The sequence below is a fragment of the Pseudoliparis swirei genome, chromosome 9, assembly GCF_029220125.1.
Source record: "Pseudoliparis swirei isolate HS2019 ecotype Mariana Trench chromosome 9, NWPU_hadal_v1, whole genome shotgun sequence".
NCBI lineage: Eukaryota > Metazoa > Chordata > Actinopteri > Perciformes > Liparidae > Pseudoliparis > Pseudoliparis swirei.
The window spans coordinates 21,819,862-21,837,409 of record NC_079396.1 but is presented as its reverse complement, the minus strand read 5'-3'; the positions used below and the strand labels follow the sequence as shown (position 1 = coordinate 21,837,409).

At 42.9% G+C, this 17,548-nt stretch overlaps 1 protein-coding gene across 7 annotated transcripts in view; it reads left to right on the top strand.

The window, feature by feature from the left end:
- Nucleotides 1-17,548, top strand: part of LOC130199550 (protein phosphatase 1 regulatory subunit 12B-like) — a 22,040-nt gene extending 4,492 nt beyond the window's left edge. The window contains exons 3-13 of one of the 7 annotated variants that reach the window (XM_056423155.1): nucleotides 874-964; nucleotides 1,054-1,245; nucleotides 1,347-1,461; nucleotides 2,126-2,223; nucleotides 9,207-9,223; nucleotides 9,327-9,456; nucleotides 11,555-11,659; nucleotides 11,761-11,811; nucleotides 11,953-12,003; nucleotides 12,772-12,839; nucleotides 16,291-16,381. In XM_056423155.1, the coding sequence (XP_056279130.1) occupies nucleotides 874-964; nucleotides 1,054-1,245; nucleotides 1,347-1,461; nucleotides 2,126-2,223; nucleotides 9,207-9,223; nucleotides 9,327-9,456; nucleotides 11,555-11,659; nucleotides 11,761-11,811; nucleotides 11,953-12,003; nucleotides 12,772-12,810 (889 nt within the window). In that variant the 3' untranslated portion in view covers nucleotides 12,811-12,839; nucleotides 16,291-16,381. Of the gene's footprint in view, nucleotides 1-873; nucleotides 965-1,053; nucleotides 1,246-1,346; nucleotides 1,462-2,125; nucleotides 2,224-4,691; nucleotides 5,259-9,206; nucleotides 9,224-9,326; nucleotides 9,457-11,554; nucleotides 11,660-11,760; nucleotides 11,812-11,952; nucleotides 12,004-12,768; nucleotides 12,840-14,686; nucleotides 14,927-16,290 lie in introns of those variants that run through there. The other 6 variants (XM_056423152.1, XM_056423154.1, XM_056423151.1 and 3 more) reach the window with 6 other exon arrangements.

Below are 17,548 nucleotides of genomic sequence, written 5' to 3'. Positions count from 1 at the left end.
AAGGTCCTACAATAGAACCCTGGGGTACTCCCACTTAGATCTCAGAGTAGATGATGAAACGTCACTCACTCTGACATGCTGGGTTCTTCCTTCAAGGTAGGATTTTAGCAAAGCAAGAGACTCTCTGAATTTTTTATTTATTTGAGAGTTCATTAATCGGGATTACTCCACCACCGTTATCCATTTCAGCTTCAAATTCTCGTAAATATAAACATACATGTATACACATGTACAGTATAGACACACGTATCTACCCATATACATATGTATATAAATATAGACATACATATACGCATACAGAAGCATATGTATACATACGTACACGCATATACATGCGTATATACACATTCATATATACAGTTTATACGGAAAGTATTGAGACCCCTTTAAATTTGTCACTCTTTGTTTCATTGCAGCCATTTTCTAAAATCAAAAAAGTTCATTTTATTTCTCTTTAATGTTCACTCAGCACCCCATCTTGACAGAAAAAAACAGAAATGTAGAAACTTTTGCAAATTTATTAAAAAAGAAAAACTGAAATTTCCACTGTACATGTACATGTACTCACTGTACATGTACATGTACTCACTGTACATATACACGTATACACATACACACACATATTCACATATATATTGATATACACACGTATACATATATATTTAAGACTGATGACATTTTAATTAATACTGTTATACTAGCATTAAGTAATAATTAAAATTATTCTATGTTTATTGGATTACGTTTTTACTGTTGACCTTCATTATTCAGGTCCAATTAATGTGATTAGTTACCGGTTATTATTCAGAGCTTTTTTGGAAGTTTCCTTTCTTAAAACTTGATGTTGACAGTTTTTTTTCTGCGCTCACCCAGGTCCTTTCTGACCCCCGTCAGGGACGAGGAAGCAGGGTCTCAGAGGAAAGCAAAGTCCCGTCACGCCAGACAGACCCGCAGGTCCACACAGGTAGAGATCAAATGGCTGATCGAAGTTCAGGTTTCAGTTTATTGTGTTTTGACTGTTGACAGATATGAAGCTGTATGAATGTTCTACAGGGAGTGACTCTGACTGACCTGAAAGAGGCTCAGAAGACCAACAGCCTGTCTCCTCTGGACAGACAGATGGAGGAAGGAGGCACTCTGGCTGAAAGGAGCTGTCTCAAGAAAAGCTCGACGGATGACAGGAGACTCACAATCGGCTCGACAGAAACCACGGAGATCAGTGCCAAGTGGAGCAAGATGGACGAGGTTATTAATAGGAATGTATGCAGACTGGGGACCGGCTTCTGCAGCAGTGGTTGATTTGTATTTGATTTGGAGGATGGTGTTGTTCTCTTGTGCTTGTGCAGGAGGGGAACATTGAATCCAGGTTTGAAACCCTTCATGAGTCTTCGATACCAGACCTTTCATATGCGTGTGCGGCTGGATCCCGCGGCCTGCTTCACTGCAACGACGCGTTCATAGGTCAGGAGAGCATATCTTATTTACTAGTGTGTGTGCGTGTGAGTGTGCCCCTTCCTTTTGCCATAAACTGGGCCTGTGCGTTTGAAAAAAAGTGACAAAATGCAGAATTGTAAGCGTTGTTGTTACACCAGGTAAATACATATTTAATGTTACAGTATGTTATCCAACAGAGTGACGTTATAGTCATGTGTGAGGGGGGTTAGACACCGGAGAGTTTACAAATTGTTATGAAACTGCAATGACAGAAATTCTGATAGGCGGAATTTGAATTTGGGACGGGAAGCACAGAGAGAGGAGAATCCTTTGTATTGCTAAACAATCATCAATAATCATACATTTTCGTCAATCTGATGAATTCTATCATCAGGGATGTCGTATGTGTACAGATTGTAAAGCCCTCTGAGGCAAATTTGTAATTTGGGAGAATGGGCTATACAAAATAAACTGAATTGAATTGAATCAGGTTTGTTGACAATTTTCGTAAAATAAAAAAGGGGACGTGATGACACAATTTCTATATATTTTTTTTCATTTAAAAAAGAGGGCTTGAGGTCGTTGGGAGTCCAGATCGAACGTTCAGGTTAACTTTTGTCAATAAGTGTTGTTGATTCTCAGCGGTAATTCAAAGGTAAACAATCGTACACTTCTCACTGTATGTGTGCAGCTGGTGAGAGATGGTGGAAAGACGAAAATCAGAACCCTGTCGAGGATGAAGCCGCGCTGACCTTTGCAACGGCTCGAGGGCGCCGCTCTGACGGAGAGGTATGTGGAGCACATCGTCAATCACAGAAAGGAAAGAGGTCGTGACCTCTTCTTGTGTGACGGCTTTGGAATATTTCCCGTTGTTTCCCCCTCAGTACCACTAGATGGAGCCAAAAGACTGGTTTCTTTGTCATGCCTGGTTATACTGAGGAGAACCCATTATTATCTAATACATTGAGATCCCTTGGGAGTATGTTTCAGTGCCCTGATATGACTTAGGCTATACACAACTATGTCTCATTTATGAAAGAGGGGTATCTCGAGATGAAATAGGTTCACAGCTGAGGCCGACTCACCATTTGATTCTTTAATATTTATCAGCGTCATTGTTTCATCCTGTTTCTCACCCGGAAGCTAAGTGTGCTTCAAAGGCCGCCTGCAGACTCTGGTTTCTGATGCAATATTTTAAAACGCACTGCAATCGTAGACATGAAGCAGGTGTTCAGAGATTACTGGAACTAAAAGTGCTGGTTAATATCTCATAGAAAGACAGTCCACGAGGACCAACCCTCCTCCTCCTCCTCCTCCTCCTCCTCACATCACATGGCTGAGGTGTCTCAGCATACCATACCATATTGGGCAAACTGAGGCGCTCTCTGCTTCATCTTAGTCTTGGATTCAGAGGGATTTACTTTCTCTTCTCTTGAAACTGATACTGTGCTCCTTGCATGTTGACAAAAAAAAACCTGCGCCTCATCAATAATTCCTCCTACCGGGTGAAACCTGGCGATTGAGTTTCACTGAGGATATTCTATTAATCTGGGTGTCATATAATAAAAAAAATAGATGGAATGGCAATGAGAGGGGACACATAGATGATGGAGATATAGATTATAGATTCCCTTTGAGCTGACTCCAGGTCAGCCGTGCAGCGAGTAACATGAGAGGCTCACAGCGTTACGGAGTGGACTATATCCGTCTGTTGTAATACGAGCGAAGCGGCGAGGCTTGGTCGGCAGCGCGACAGGGCTGCCCATCGCCAGAGCCGACCTCTGCACGACCCCGTGATGATCTGAGCAGGTTTTTCCACGGTGACTTTCAGCGGCGGAGAGAGGAAAGGCAGGTGTAGAGCGAGTCGGCTTCGAGATCCTGCTACTTGCAAGGTTGTCGGAGATGGTGGCGATTATAATTGGGGGGGGGGATTAACAAAAGAGTGCCTTTGTAGACAGTTTTTTTTCTACAGTACAACTTTTGGGATTCAGTGATTAGATCCTGGCAAGAAGGAAGCACACCACCACTCTTCCACGTTTACTCCCAAAATCCAGTTAACCCTGGCAGCAGCCTTTGTGGCTCATTGTCTCTCTTGAAATACCCGAGGATAGCATCGCACATGGAAAGCCCTGAATCTTTTGTATTCTCTCGGCCTCTCTCTCTTTCTCTCTTCGCTCCCTCTGTGTTTTTGCCTTTATCTTTCCTTCTATCTAGTGTGAGGGAGTTGAGGAACAGCGAAGCGCTGCGCACCTCACTATAAAAGGAAGCTGGCATGTCCAGAAGTCTGCGGGAAGAAAGTAAGGGAGGGAGGGAGGGGAGGGGGGGGGGTCCAATATTTTGGGTAAAACGCTTATTGCTTTCTTGCTAAGAATTAGATGGGAAGATTGATGCCACTCTCTCACGTGTGTGTGTGTGTGTGGTAAATATGAATTTAAAGCCAGCTGCCGCTTAGCTTAGCTTAGCATAAAGACTGGAAACAGCGAGTCTGACTGTCCAAAGGCGAGCAGGGTTATCTGTGGTCTCTTGAATGTGTGCAAAAACTGAAATGTAAAGAAAAAAGTAGGTTTTCTTCTGGCAACTTGACGAGCAGTTTCCCTCAGCAGTTTTCACATTAATCTAAGCGGCAACCCCTTGATTCAGTAGTTATTGTACAGACACGAGTGGTATTGATTTCCTCATCTAACTCCTGGCAGCAGAGCCGATAATCCTTTCCCAGAAAGTATTTCCTTCATTAGGACGGTGACTTTGCAGAAAGACGGAACAAACTCCTCGTATCTGTTTTTGACGGACCTCACAAGGCCCCGCGGGATGCACATTTAAACCGATGCCTCGTTCATATTACAGGGCTCCGATGAGAACGGAATTCGACACGTTTCGGATGAGAGGAAACGAGTCGACGCCGAACGCACAGTTACTCAACGCTTCACGGTTGTTGACGGCTCCTCAGGTAATAGTGTGTTGTCCTTCCAGCACACAAACTGCTGCCTCTCCCTCCCCCCCCCCCCCCACCCCTCTCTCCCTCAAACGGTGGCGTTGTGCTCCCCCGCCCCTCCTTATCCCCGTCCGCATCGGTGGACACTTTTAGCCCTCAGTGCCGAGTCCAGCCATTGCAGAGCCTCTCTGGCAGGTTGCCAACGATGAAGAGAGCAGGGAGAAGCGGGGGTTGGAGAGGGGGGGTGGAGGGACTGGGAGGGCGACCAAGCAGCGAGAGGAAAAGGAGAGAGGGAGTGCGTGTATAACTTTGGGAAACAGAGGAAGAGAGGAAGCAAAGGGAGCTAACTTTTTCTCGCCTGGCCGCTTCCTTTTGGACTTTTATTTTCCTCACTTTTCATCAACAGCAGAGCAGAGACAATCATTTGTTCGATTTCCTAGATCAAGATTTGTTTCTTGAGGGTTTTTTTGGTTGTCAGAGGATAATTTGCTTTATTTGTTTTTGTGCATTTTTTTATCTGATTATCACTTCACCATCTGGGCTTTGAGGAAGGCGTGACCTCACATTGGGAATCGCTCAAAAATTGCTGGACTGACACACACACACAAACACACATACATTCACACACACACACACACACACACCTGTTGTTGCTGAGGATTCCCCGGGAACGCAGTCATGGGCATCTGCGTCCCCGTTGCTTGAGGGGATCTGTGCAGCTGTTGTCTGCTGGTGGCCTCGGTGAACGTTACAGTAGAGGTTGACCTGCCGGTCCAGAGAAGAGGGGGGGATGTCCACCTACTACCCGCGCACCAAGGACCTGACTCGCACCAGGAAGTCAGTGACAGAGTCACCGCCGGCCTCTCCCTCCGCCACAGACAAAAACTACAGAGTAAGACCAGCAACTTTTCTTAAAGAGAAATCCACATGTTGGACTGTAGGAGGAGAGATTTTGCTAATTTCACATCGCTATATATCACTGTATGTCCAATTTATTTTCCATGAAGCCATAAAAAGTATTAATATGAGACATTTTAGATTAGTTACCCAAAATCAAGTGACTTGTGTAGAATTCTTCAATGTCTGATTAGCCAAACAGCTTGTTTGTTTGGCTGATTATAGTTGGTTCAGCTATTTTCAATTATGTATTTTTGTTGTCATTTTCCGAGCAGAAATAATACATATTCTATGATTTCAGCATTTTAAATGTGAGAGTTTCTTTCTTTCCAGGATTTTTACAGTTGTTCTGGTGAAACGACACATATTTAATACACCAACGGACATTTTTTTGGCGAAGCAATAACTTAATTTTAAACTGATAATTGTGAAATACTCTTCTGCACATGTCCCGATGTGAGGGAGTTCATACAAACAAGCAAATGTATAAACTTTTTATTAACAGGATAAGACCACTTAGTCCATGATTTCTACACGATTATCACGTCACGGAATGAGCATATTACAATGTTCAGATAACTCGTATAATAATAATATTAATAATAATTATAATTATAATAATTATAATAATAATACACTCATCAGCTCAGCTTATTTGAGAAACTTCTGCAAGAGACTTTTTGACTGGAACGTTTCTTCTGTAATTTCCTGTGTTCTTTTTCTGTCCAAGTGGCTTATTCTCATGGGCGTTGTTTGACTGTTGTGTTTATGGCGGTGCAGCAGAGTGAGCTGCATCATGACAGCCACATTTAAAGGGCCAGAAAGAAATATGGAGCAGCGATATTCTGTCTATTTAGAGACCCTCACATTTACTCACCCAACGTCACGCAACACTACAGACGCTCTCCGCTGAATGCTCTCATTCTCCTGCTCTCTTTTCTAAACGTATCCATGGTGAAACTCAGTCGTTTTCGATGACATCATCAGCCCAATCTAAATGGGTTTGACATTTCACGAGAGAGAAAATGCCTTTCAGAGGGGGGTGTAATCCTCTTGATGCGGTATTTTTAGCACTTGTCAGAATTCTTTGATGAGAACCATGTCCCCCTCACTGAAGCTCAGTGCGAGTTACAGCTATGAGCAAAAGGAAGTATAAACAGGAACATATTTGACAGGATGTCATGCACATTTGGAAGTACATTCACTCAAGTACTGTGCAAAAAAATCCCCATTACATCTGCACTTTACTCATTTCCATTTGATCCTACTTGAAACTTCCACTCCATTTCATTTCAGAGTGGAATATTGCACGTTCTACTTTCAACAGCTAGTCACGAGCCTTTTACGTTACATAACATTTTGTATATGTTTCTGAAATGTAACACATTAAGTTTAAATTGCCGGTTCCCCACTTTTGGCTTGAGACTTTATACAAGAAAACAGTTCAGGTGTTATTAGTTCCCACACACATAGTATTGTGGCTTATGGAGGTCAATAACAGACTTTTATTTCATTTTTATTTTGGATTCTAAATACTGTAAAGGATGTGTTCTTGTAATTGAGTATTTTTCACATTGTGGTATTAGTACTTTGACTGAAGGAGAGCATCCGAGTCCTTCCTCTCTATCGCTGGACGTCGGTGCTGTTGAAAAAATGAAAAACAGGAAGCTGCTCCCTGACGAGCTCAGATGCTCCGCAAAGAGTTAAAAATAGCAGGAGTGAGCAAAGGTGAGTGAATGAGGAAGAAAGGTCTTCTATGGTTGTGTGTGCAGCGTCGCTTCCAGCGGAGTGGGGGTGAAGAGAGGAAGTGTGTGTGTGTGTGTGGGTGTGTGGCTCAGATTTTCCTACCCGCAAAATCCAATCCGCTCTGTCGGAGTGATGCTGTGATGGAGCGAGGAGACGAGTGAAGACTCCCCTAATGATGATTTCATTGGCTCCCGTGGACTGCCGTTAACGTTATCGTTCATGTAATGTAGCAGTGAGCTCGTGCCTCCGAGACCCCCCTGGTGTGTATGATGTTGGTCCTGGCAAGCCACAGAAATGCAGGCAGATGTGTTTACAGAGCGCCCGTGGTTCAAGCACGCATGTTTCCATCAGTCTGACACCCTGTTGTTTTTCTCCCCCCCCCACAGAAGTTGATTGTCTCTGTTGCTCTGCCTCACGCACTTTTCTGCCACTTCTGACTCCCTGTGTCTCTCCTAACAAGGGAAGCACATTGCAGCTGCTATCAGAAGAAGAATTTCAGCTACGATTCGGTTTCTGAGCTTGTGTTAAATTTGAACAAAAAGGACCGTGATGGACAGGACCTGCATGTAATAAGCGTTAGTGTACGAATACCTTCTTCTACCGAGACTCACGTCCTGTAAAGCCCACACTGGGCTCGCTTTGGATGTCACTGGAATTAGGGTGGTTTTTTTTAAATAAAAAAATCTAATTTCACCCATTTGCTAATCCTGCAGTGTGGAAACGGCTTTGGGTACAGCCAGAAATTCATAATCTTAAAAGGAGTTTGGTGAAGCAGACGTGACGGTGATTTATTTATAACATCAGGGGGCCAATCATGACGGCTGATTAACGAATGAGCACCAAATTTAGGATGGAGGAATCTCCTCGGCGCTGCTGTGGGAAGCGCTTCGCGGCTCCATCCTTGGGTCTTTTCTCCTCTCAGGTCACGGAGGTCTGTTTTTTCCTGGGTAGCTCCGCTTAAGCACATGGCCACATAAGGACAGGCGGAGCTGGCTCGGTTATGTAAACACAATATTCCCACCCCCAAGCCTGCAAATGAGAGTGCGGGAAAATGTGTGCGCTCCGTTCCTTTTGACAGAAATTGTCCTCTTATAAAGGGGATTACCTTAAAGCAGCCTACATCTGCTTCTTGTCTCAAGCAGCTTGGAGCACCAGCACCAAACAAGAAGTTTATTGAGGTTGTATTTCTAAACAGAGGTGTTTAAAGCCCTTATTTCCTGACAAGACAGCAACTCCAAATCTCTAAATCTAGGCGTACCGTTTACAAGACAATACATATTGTCGTCTCTTCTCTCTCCCATCTGGGTCTCTCATTCTCAGTGTCCGACTGATGGTAAACACCTCCGGTCCTCATCCTCTCATGTGCCACGTATAATCAGCTGATGGCAGTGAGATTTCGATTGGTTCAGTCTGGTTCGGAGCAGAAACCGTTCTGGGTGAAGGTCTGGAAAGATAGATTTTGATCGTGAAGTAGCCTTGCATACAGCGTATTGAGTATATCACATGTATATTCGCACAGGGAGGCCAGAGGCATAAACTGCACCTACCAGCTCATAAATTATCGGCATATTTTTGTGGTGAAAGGATTTTTGAAAATAGACCCGAGTGAAATCCAGTTAGAGAAAACCACACGCACACAACTACTCTGAGTGGAGCACACCACCCCGACTCCTTGGCGAAGGGGAAACTTTCAGTACGTGATCACAGCGGGCAGAATAAACACAACATGGTCCAAGCAAACCGCTGCCAGGACCGCATGCCATCGGCCTGTTGTGTGAGGTGAGCCGTCCACCCGCCACACAGCTTCTGGCGTCATGTCGTCATCGTTATGCTCTGGGCACTTGCGTGGCAGCCGCCCGTTCTGTAAGATTAACCGTGCTCACCGAGGAGGGTTGACCCGTGTGAATCCGGTCAGTGCAGTGTTTGGCTGAATTATATCTCCCTTCTGCACACATTTCTTCCCCCGAGGACTTCAGGTCTCCGAACACACAGATAATTCACTTGGAAGTTTTGTTTTTCCTCTGTCGTCCCCGAAATGGAAAAATGTTTCGCCGCCAACCCTCTGGCTGATGTTATCGAACAAATAAATCTGGATCTAATCACAACTGAACTTTGTTTGTTATTTTCTTACACTGTGTTCTTCCCATGCTGAAGTATCGAGTGATCAAACTAACACGGATTGTTGTTTGTTTTGCAGCATGAGAGATTGTCAAGGTGAGGATTTATTTATCTTTTGTTTCTAAATCTCCTGTAATGTATAACTTTATGAGAAAAATCAAACAATAAGTGTCGGCCTGTACTGAATGCGTTGATTTAGATACGACTCCAGTGGGGAGAGCGCGACAGACAAACCGCTGGGCCGCGCCAGCTCGTACACTCGGAGGGAGACGAGGCTCGCTGCTCTGAGCAGACAGGAGCAAGACTCCACTCCCAAAGACTATAAGAAGGTAGTACGTTACTCTTACCTCAGTAAAAACAAGCACAATCCCTCCAGAATATTTCATGTGGGGCAGAAAGCCGGCGGATCACCAGCCAGATTTATCCATTTAATAACATTCCAATGAGGGCAAGCAGATGGAGAGTTAATATAATCTCATTAAATATCTGAATAAAATAAATACAAAATGTAAAGTAGTTTTATTATGGAACATTAAGTGTTCATCATTTTATTTTATTGATAGTACATCATTATATTTCCAGTCATATCAATGATGCCAAGTAGTAAAGTTAAGTACCCTTTTTGAGTTTTTTGGAAAATGTGGAGACCGTATAACCCGACGAGTCTAAATAAAAAAGTGATTAATTGCCAACTCAAAGGTACTTGCAAACATTAAGTGCTCACGATGTGGGGAAGGACATGCCAAACTAATAGAAACTAATTTAACAGAACTGGGCCTGGCTACCTTTACCTCTGAGGACAAAACACAAACAAAAAGGCTTAACTTGCTGATCTAAAAATAGCGTCAACCAAAAAATACAGGGGTTGCATTGTCAAATAATCCCGGGGTCTCTCGACAAAAGTGAACGATGTGTGTGTAAAATGTAAACGGTACCCTCACTCCCCGTCGGTCCTCAAACTCCCACTAGAAACCCTCTTCAGAAGTTTGCATGCAGCTCAGGCAGGCAGAGAACAAAACAACAACATGATCTCCTCAGGCGTTCTCCTTTTATTGTTGGCCAGCTCGAAGTCTATGGAAAGCAATCAGCAGATTACTGGCCTGAACAGGTGGAAACCAATCATCCTGTTAGCACCTGGAGAGAAAGCAGCCGAGGGAAGAGGAGCCCTTTGCCACTGAAGGCCGGGTTCAGACGTTTATAGAAATGGATGGTTTTACAAATAGGTCTAACTAAATATTCAAAATAAATTTAGATATTGGCTTGATTTCTGCATGACTGTAGCTTATGTATTTGGCATTAAAAGTGTTTCATCTTAAATAAATAGCTATGTAGGCCTACTTCTGTCTATTAAACACATTCGGCGTAACGAGGCTGTGGCTAGCTTGCTAAAGGCAGAAGCTAGTAGGTTAAATCCCAGATACTTCTGCAGGGTTTTGATTCTGAAGAAGTTGAAGACACACAACTCTTAGTTTGAGGAACATAAAACATTGTTTATAGCCAACATGCGCTAGCTAACGATGGGTCTTCGTTTTGATGCAGCCGAGCAAGTTAGCACGCTAGCTGGCTATCTTTACTGCGAAGTGGTTATATCCCTGTTCAGGTGCTTCCATTGGTTAGGTTTTAAGGAATATATATAAACTACCGTTCAAAAGTTTGGGATCACCCAGACAATTTCGTGTCTTCCATGAAATATCACACTTTTATTCATCAAATGAATATAAAATATAGTCAAGACATTGACAAGGTTAGAAATAAAGATTAATATTTGAAGTATTAATTTTGTTCTACAAACTTCAATCTCAAAGGAAGGCCAGTTGTATAGCTTATATCACCAGCATAACTGTTTTCAGCTGTGCTAACATAATTGCACAAGGGTTTTCTAATCAGATATTAGTCTTCTAAGGCGATTAGCAAACACAATGTACCATTAGAACACTGGAGTGATCGTTGATGGAAATGGGCCTCTATACACATATGGAGATATTTCATTAGAAACCAGACGTTTCCACCTAGAATAGTCATTTACCACATTAACAATGTAGAGAGTGTATTTCTGATTAATTTAATGTTATCTTTATTGAAAAAACAGTGCTTTTCTTTGAAAAATAAAGTCATTTCGAAGTGATCCCAAACTTTTGAACGGTAGTGTATATGTACATATAAATGTCTCTTTGAGCTGGCTGTGGTAGATATCAAAACAGTGTTTAATGACTGACTTGGGTAAAAAAAAATAATGAAATGAAACTTGCTTAGCTAAGCTAGCTACAGACTGAATGACTAAGTCTCGGACTAAAATGAAATAAAAATGACTCCAATCCAAATATTATTATTATGGAAACAAGAACGATTAAATTAAGCAACATGCTCAACAAGACCAGCAGCTCTGAAATAAAGCTGTTCCTTAATCGTCACAATGTTTGCTTTCAGATGTATGCAGAAGCTTTGCATGAGAACGAGAAGCTCAAGTCCAGGTTGCATGACAGCAAACATGAACTGGTCAAGATCCGCTCCCAGCTGGAGAAAGCAACTCAGGTACAGAAAACCCAAACAGTACAACTGTGAATGAACACATAATGATGCAATACATATGATTCCCCCAATACTTACAATAACAGCCCCATTCTAACTTTTAGAGGCACGAGAGAATATCAGAAAGATCCACAGTACTCGACTCTGAGAAAAGGGTACGTGTATTTTATTTAAATATCAAGACGGTTGCATGTTCATCTCCTTTCTTGGTCTTTTCCGCTCTATTTTCAGTTTTGTTTTCCCCCCAAAGGAAGTGTATTCATCTAATTTGTTTCTGTTGTTTTGTGCACTTACAGGAAAAACAAGCTCTTGAGAAAAGAGTGTCAAACATGGAGGATGAGTTAAAGGTCAGTGCATGCACAAATAACTCGTGCAAACTCACCCTGGGTTAAAATAGCATATTTTCCTCTGTTATACAAGTCGTGCGTCATTTATCTCCGATTTTTTTTCTCCCCCTAACAACGCAATAACGCTAACAGTACTTGAAGGTACGCACCTCCAGCCAAGCCCCTCTTACCCATGCTAAATCAAGCACGCCTACAGTGTTTTTCACGGAGCAAAACACACGAACATAGCCAACACATTCTCACTCCATGGTAGTTGTTCGCCAGGTGGGTTTGACGTCAAGGAGAGGGAAGGTTAACGCTTCAGGCTCATTACCCATAGGGTTCTGCTGGGCCACTTCCTGCCAGGCTGAGGAGGAGGAGCCTGTGCCGCTGCTCCCCTGCTCCACTTATCCCACTGTTGGGGTGAACATTGTGACCTAGTTCTAGCTGAATACCAAAACCCCGTCCAAGAGCAAAATACACGCTATTGTGAGACGTTACTGCGCTGCACATCGTGTACTCTGCTTTACAGAGAGATGTCAGACTCTCTGTGTGTGTGTGTGTGTGAGTGTGTGCGGGCGAGCGATTCCAAATCACACAATAGGATAACAATGTCATCGTAATGCCAGTGCTATCTTTCTCAACAGATACAAATCACGGTTCGGGTCTCGAGAGCGTATAATATGCAAGGCAGTGACAGGGGCCGCTATGAATAGAAGCACGTACAGCTGTGTGGTATGCGAGCAGCAACATGTCTGACCCCCTCGTTGTCGTGGGTTCCCTCAGCAGGACGCCCCGCTGCGGTTCCGCTGCGGGTACCAGCCCTGAGAGCAGGTTGTCTCAGGGGAGGGGGGATGGTGAGTGGTCGCCATGAAGCGGCAGAAGCGATCGACACCTGCCTGTCACGTCGGAGACTCCGGGGCATGTTTTACACGCGTGGACGCGCATATACACTGCCGTTCAAAAGTTTGGGGTCACTAAGAAATGTCTTTATTTTTCAAAGAAAAGCACTGTTTTTTCAATAAAGATAACATTAATCCAAAATACACACTATACATTGTTAATGTGGTAAATGACTATTCTAGGTGGAAACGTCTGGTTTCTAATGAAATATCTCCAGAGGTGTATAGAGGCCCATTTCCATCAACTATCACTCCAGTGTTCTAATGGTACATTGTGTTTGATAATCGCCTTAGAAGACTAATATCTGATTAGAAAACCCTTGTGCAATTATGTTAGCACAGCTGAAAACAGTTATGCTGGTGATATAAGCTATACAACTGGCCTTCCTTTGAGCTTGAAGTTTGAAGAACAAAATTAATACTTCAAATATTAATCATTATTTCTAACCTTGTCAATGTCTTGACTATATTTTCTATTCAATTTTCAATTCATTTGATAAATAAAAATGAGTTTTCATGGAAGACACGAAATTGTCTGGATGACCCCAAACTTTTGAACGGTAGTGTACGTCACGCGATGTACATGGGGAGGGGGAGGGGAGCGGGCACAGGCACGCCAGGAAGTTAGTTTGTCACTCACTCACTCACTCACTAAGTCACTTGTTCTGATGGAAATGTCACTCTTGCCTGTTCTCAAAACTTGAGAGCCCTGGCCTTTTGGAAGAGTATCTGCACTCGTATCTGATTACTTTCTCCGGTCTCACGTTTTATACAGAAATTATTCCTGAATTATTCCTCCGACGGTTAATTAATATGAACCGTGTTGAATTTTCTGCAGGAGTGCAGACTTTGGTTAGATCTAATTTAAGATCAAAGAGGTCATTTTTAAGACTGATTAATGAATTCAAACACTGGGCATTCTCGCCTCACTCTGTCCTTCTCTTCTCTCTCTCTCTCTCTCTCGCCAACGGCACCTCTCAAGAAACTGCCTCTTCTTGTTCCAATTTACCAAGAGAGCATTATAAGCATGAACAAACACGGGCGATAGCTTCAAATGTCTTCCGTGAATGTGTTTTGGTGTTGCGAGAAGCAGCTGGATGTCCTCCTTAAACCTCAACCTTGGACGTGTTCACGTTTACACACTTGTGTTTGGGTAGCCTGACACACTACAAGTGCCCTGTGTGTGTGTGCGTGTCTGTGTGCGTGTGTGTGTGTGTGTGTGTGTGTTATGTGGTTGGCCCTCAGGAATGGCGTCAAACCACAGATGTTTTCTGTTGAACCACATTGAGGTTCACCTCAAAAAGTCATGCCAAGAAGAGAAGAAGGGGAAATGAATCCTTTATTTTCCTTTGACTCACAACTAGGCTCTGGTGCTATATGTTTGAAAGAGTAGAATTTAAACTATCTTAATTTTCATTTTTACACATTTTTAATCCCTATCCTCTGCAAAGCTATACGCATATAACGCTTCGACCGCTCACCATTCTGCACACACAGCTCAGGTTTGATGAGCACGAGCCAGAAAAGAACGGGCTTCCTTTGCTTGTTGCTTTTTCCTCTCGAAAAAAATATCTCCCCGTTGTGTAAACATTCGTTTATATAAATTTGTGCTGATGAGCCCGTCAGATCTGTTGTTCTTCCCCTCTGTCTGTGTGGGTGAGTGGATACGTGCTCAGTCTCTGGATGACTCCTCCTTTTCTTTTTTTTAACATGCCCCCCCCCCACCTCCCCCCTCTGCATGCTTTCTCTGTCGGCCCCCCTCCGTATATCTCTCTCTCTCTCTCTCCTCCTCCTCTGTGCAGGCTTTCCCCGCTCTGGCTCAGGTCCGGACCTTGCGGAGGGTGAACGAGTGTCTCGTGGTCGAGAACAGAGCCATGCTGCGTGTCCTCGCCCGCCTCTCTGAGACGGCCTCCATGCCGGAGACAGAGGACCTCTGATCCTCTGACATCATCTGTCCTCCTTCCCCCCCTCCCCCCTCCTCCTCCTCTTCACTTCTCAGACACATAACTCCTCTTCTGCCTCGTCTTCTGCTGTGTTCCTCTCAGGCAGGTCCTGCACCCTCCAGATGCTCCCCCCCCCCCCACCCCCCACTCCCTCCGCCTTACACCGTGCAATATGTATCTTCCTTTGCACTCTTTTAACCCAATCCTGCTGAATCCCTCCCACAAAAACAAAAAAAAACATTTCACATAACCCTCCTTTTGAAGTGTAGTTTAGTTACATCCGTGTTTGCGTGGGGCTTCACGTGACATGAGCAGAGTTGGTTATCATCTGAATTACAACGTTGACCAGCAACAGTCAATACCACAAAGGATAAACATGTTTACAGCGGCTATCGATCTTGCGACTGTCGACCGTGTAATGTGCTGTGTAATCAATGCGACGCCGTTGGCCAAGGAAATAGACGTTCTCGTCAACTTTCCAAAGGAAATGAAACGTGTGAGATCATTAGCTTTCAAAATGAGTCCTGGGCCACTGGGTGCGTTTCATGTCGTGTTTTTCCCAAAAATATATTCGAGTGGGGCATTACCATGACGGTGGGATTTATATACAGGATTAAAAAAAATGTAGAAAACTCAAATATCCTATCTCTAAATATTAGAATATATTAAATAAATCACTTGAATCGTCTAATTAACTCGAAACACCTGGAAACACATTTTCAAATGTTTGATTTTGTTTTGCTGTTATAAATCTTTTTAATATTCAAATTTTATGAGATAGGATTTTAGAGTTTTAGCAATATTAAAAGAATAAAAAAATTGCAATATTAATAATAATCTTGTAATGAAAATTCCTCAATGCATTTTTTTTTTTTTTTAATTGCATTACAGAAAATAAAGAACTTTATCACAATATTCTAATTTTCTGAGACAGTCCTGTACAGGAATTTTGGTTATTATTGAGTTTGACGGAAAAACAGCTAAACTCCGAAAGAAAAGGGTCTTTAGAGACGTGATTTACAACATGTCGTGAACGTGTCGCCGTGGAGCTTTGCTCACTCACCAGTTCAGTAGTGTGTCACAGTTCAAGAGCACAGGGTTGTTGTTTGTCTCCAGCGGAGGGGAAATACTTTGGCAAAGAGGGGGGTTATTTTTAGTCATCGCTCCTCACGAGAGACATGACCTAGATTTAGGAAATCGACCCTCTCTGAGTTACTCTCTCTTTGACGTCGGTCTCTTTCACTTTTCACCTGCGGAGCACATCATCCAAGTCACTCGTCACTTTGCATGAAAAAGTACCCGCAAAAGCATGTTCTTCTTGTTTGGCCTCAAAGTTTACCGAAAGACAACTTTTAGTCCACTTTTCTGTTCGTGGTGATGGTAGATATTGTAGATATTGTCTCTGTTTATACGTGTTGACGATATCATGTTCTCATGTCATGCGTTTCCTTCCGCTTCCCCAGGTCTTAACAGAGCTCAAGTCAGACAACCAGAGGCTGAAGGATGAGAACGTTTCTCTCATTCGAGTCATCGGCAAACTGTCCAAATGAAAAGACGTCTGCAGCTCCTATTCTGTGTGCGTGGAACGCTCCGACCCCGACGGCAGTTTGATCTGCCACGGCGTCCCAAGTTGGGACTTGGGAAGCTCCCGAGAAAGAGTGTGAAAGAGTTTCAGTCGTGTGTCACTGATGGAGGTCCAACAGTTGTTGCTGCGTGATTAGTTATGTTCACATTAACCCAATAGAGACCCGTCGTCCTGTTTGAGAGATGAAACTAAACCGCGGGTTTGCATGAAGGTACTGTTTCTAATTTTATAACCACGCTTCACGTCGAGACGACACGTTTGTTGTTACATCGTCACGTCTGACACTTTGCCATGGAGATATGATCGTTATCATTTTAATCAGAATATATGTGCAGCACAAATGTAATAACAGGTGCTCCAGTGCCAGAAGCAAAACAGACATATTAATATGGATCCGCCAAGGCATCTGAGGAGCAACAGAATTGCTTTGACATCTTCTCATGGATATTAGAACCTGACAACAAAATAGTTTGTATAACATTTTATCTATAATGTTATATGAAGTAAATCATTGTGAATATGTTTACGCTAAGATAAAGATATTAGGGCTTCATAAGATGCAGATATTATGGTGTGTTTTTGCCTTGATTGATAACTTTCTCAGGTGTGTCACTCAGCTGCACCGGCTCACCTCACAACACTTCTTAATTAGAATTTCATAAATCAAATTTCTGTAAACTGTTGACCCACCATTTCTCTCCAGCAAACCTATTCCAATTGGTTTGATACATTTTTAATGACATTTCCATCAAAAAAGGAGCTTTTATGATAATGTGCCCACTGTATACTGTCAACCGGCCATAGTTATGTCTTTACAGTTTCCACGATAACGTTTATTGGTCCTTTGCAGAGGATTTTGCTTCAAAACAGCAGAATGGCTGGTTGAGTGTGACAGATCGCGTCCTTTCTTCTGTAATAGAGATATATTTATTTATTTATGCATTTCTTCGTTCTAATCTTTATATTTTATTTACGACATTTTCAATGGAATACAGCACATTTTTTGGGGGTCATCTTCTTGGCCATCTTTCTGTTTGGTGATGAAAAAACACAAATGCCAAAATCTTCCACTGGTGACATTTTAGCCCCCACAATATTGTGTGATTAATAATGAATAAATATCAAGCACAATCCAA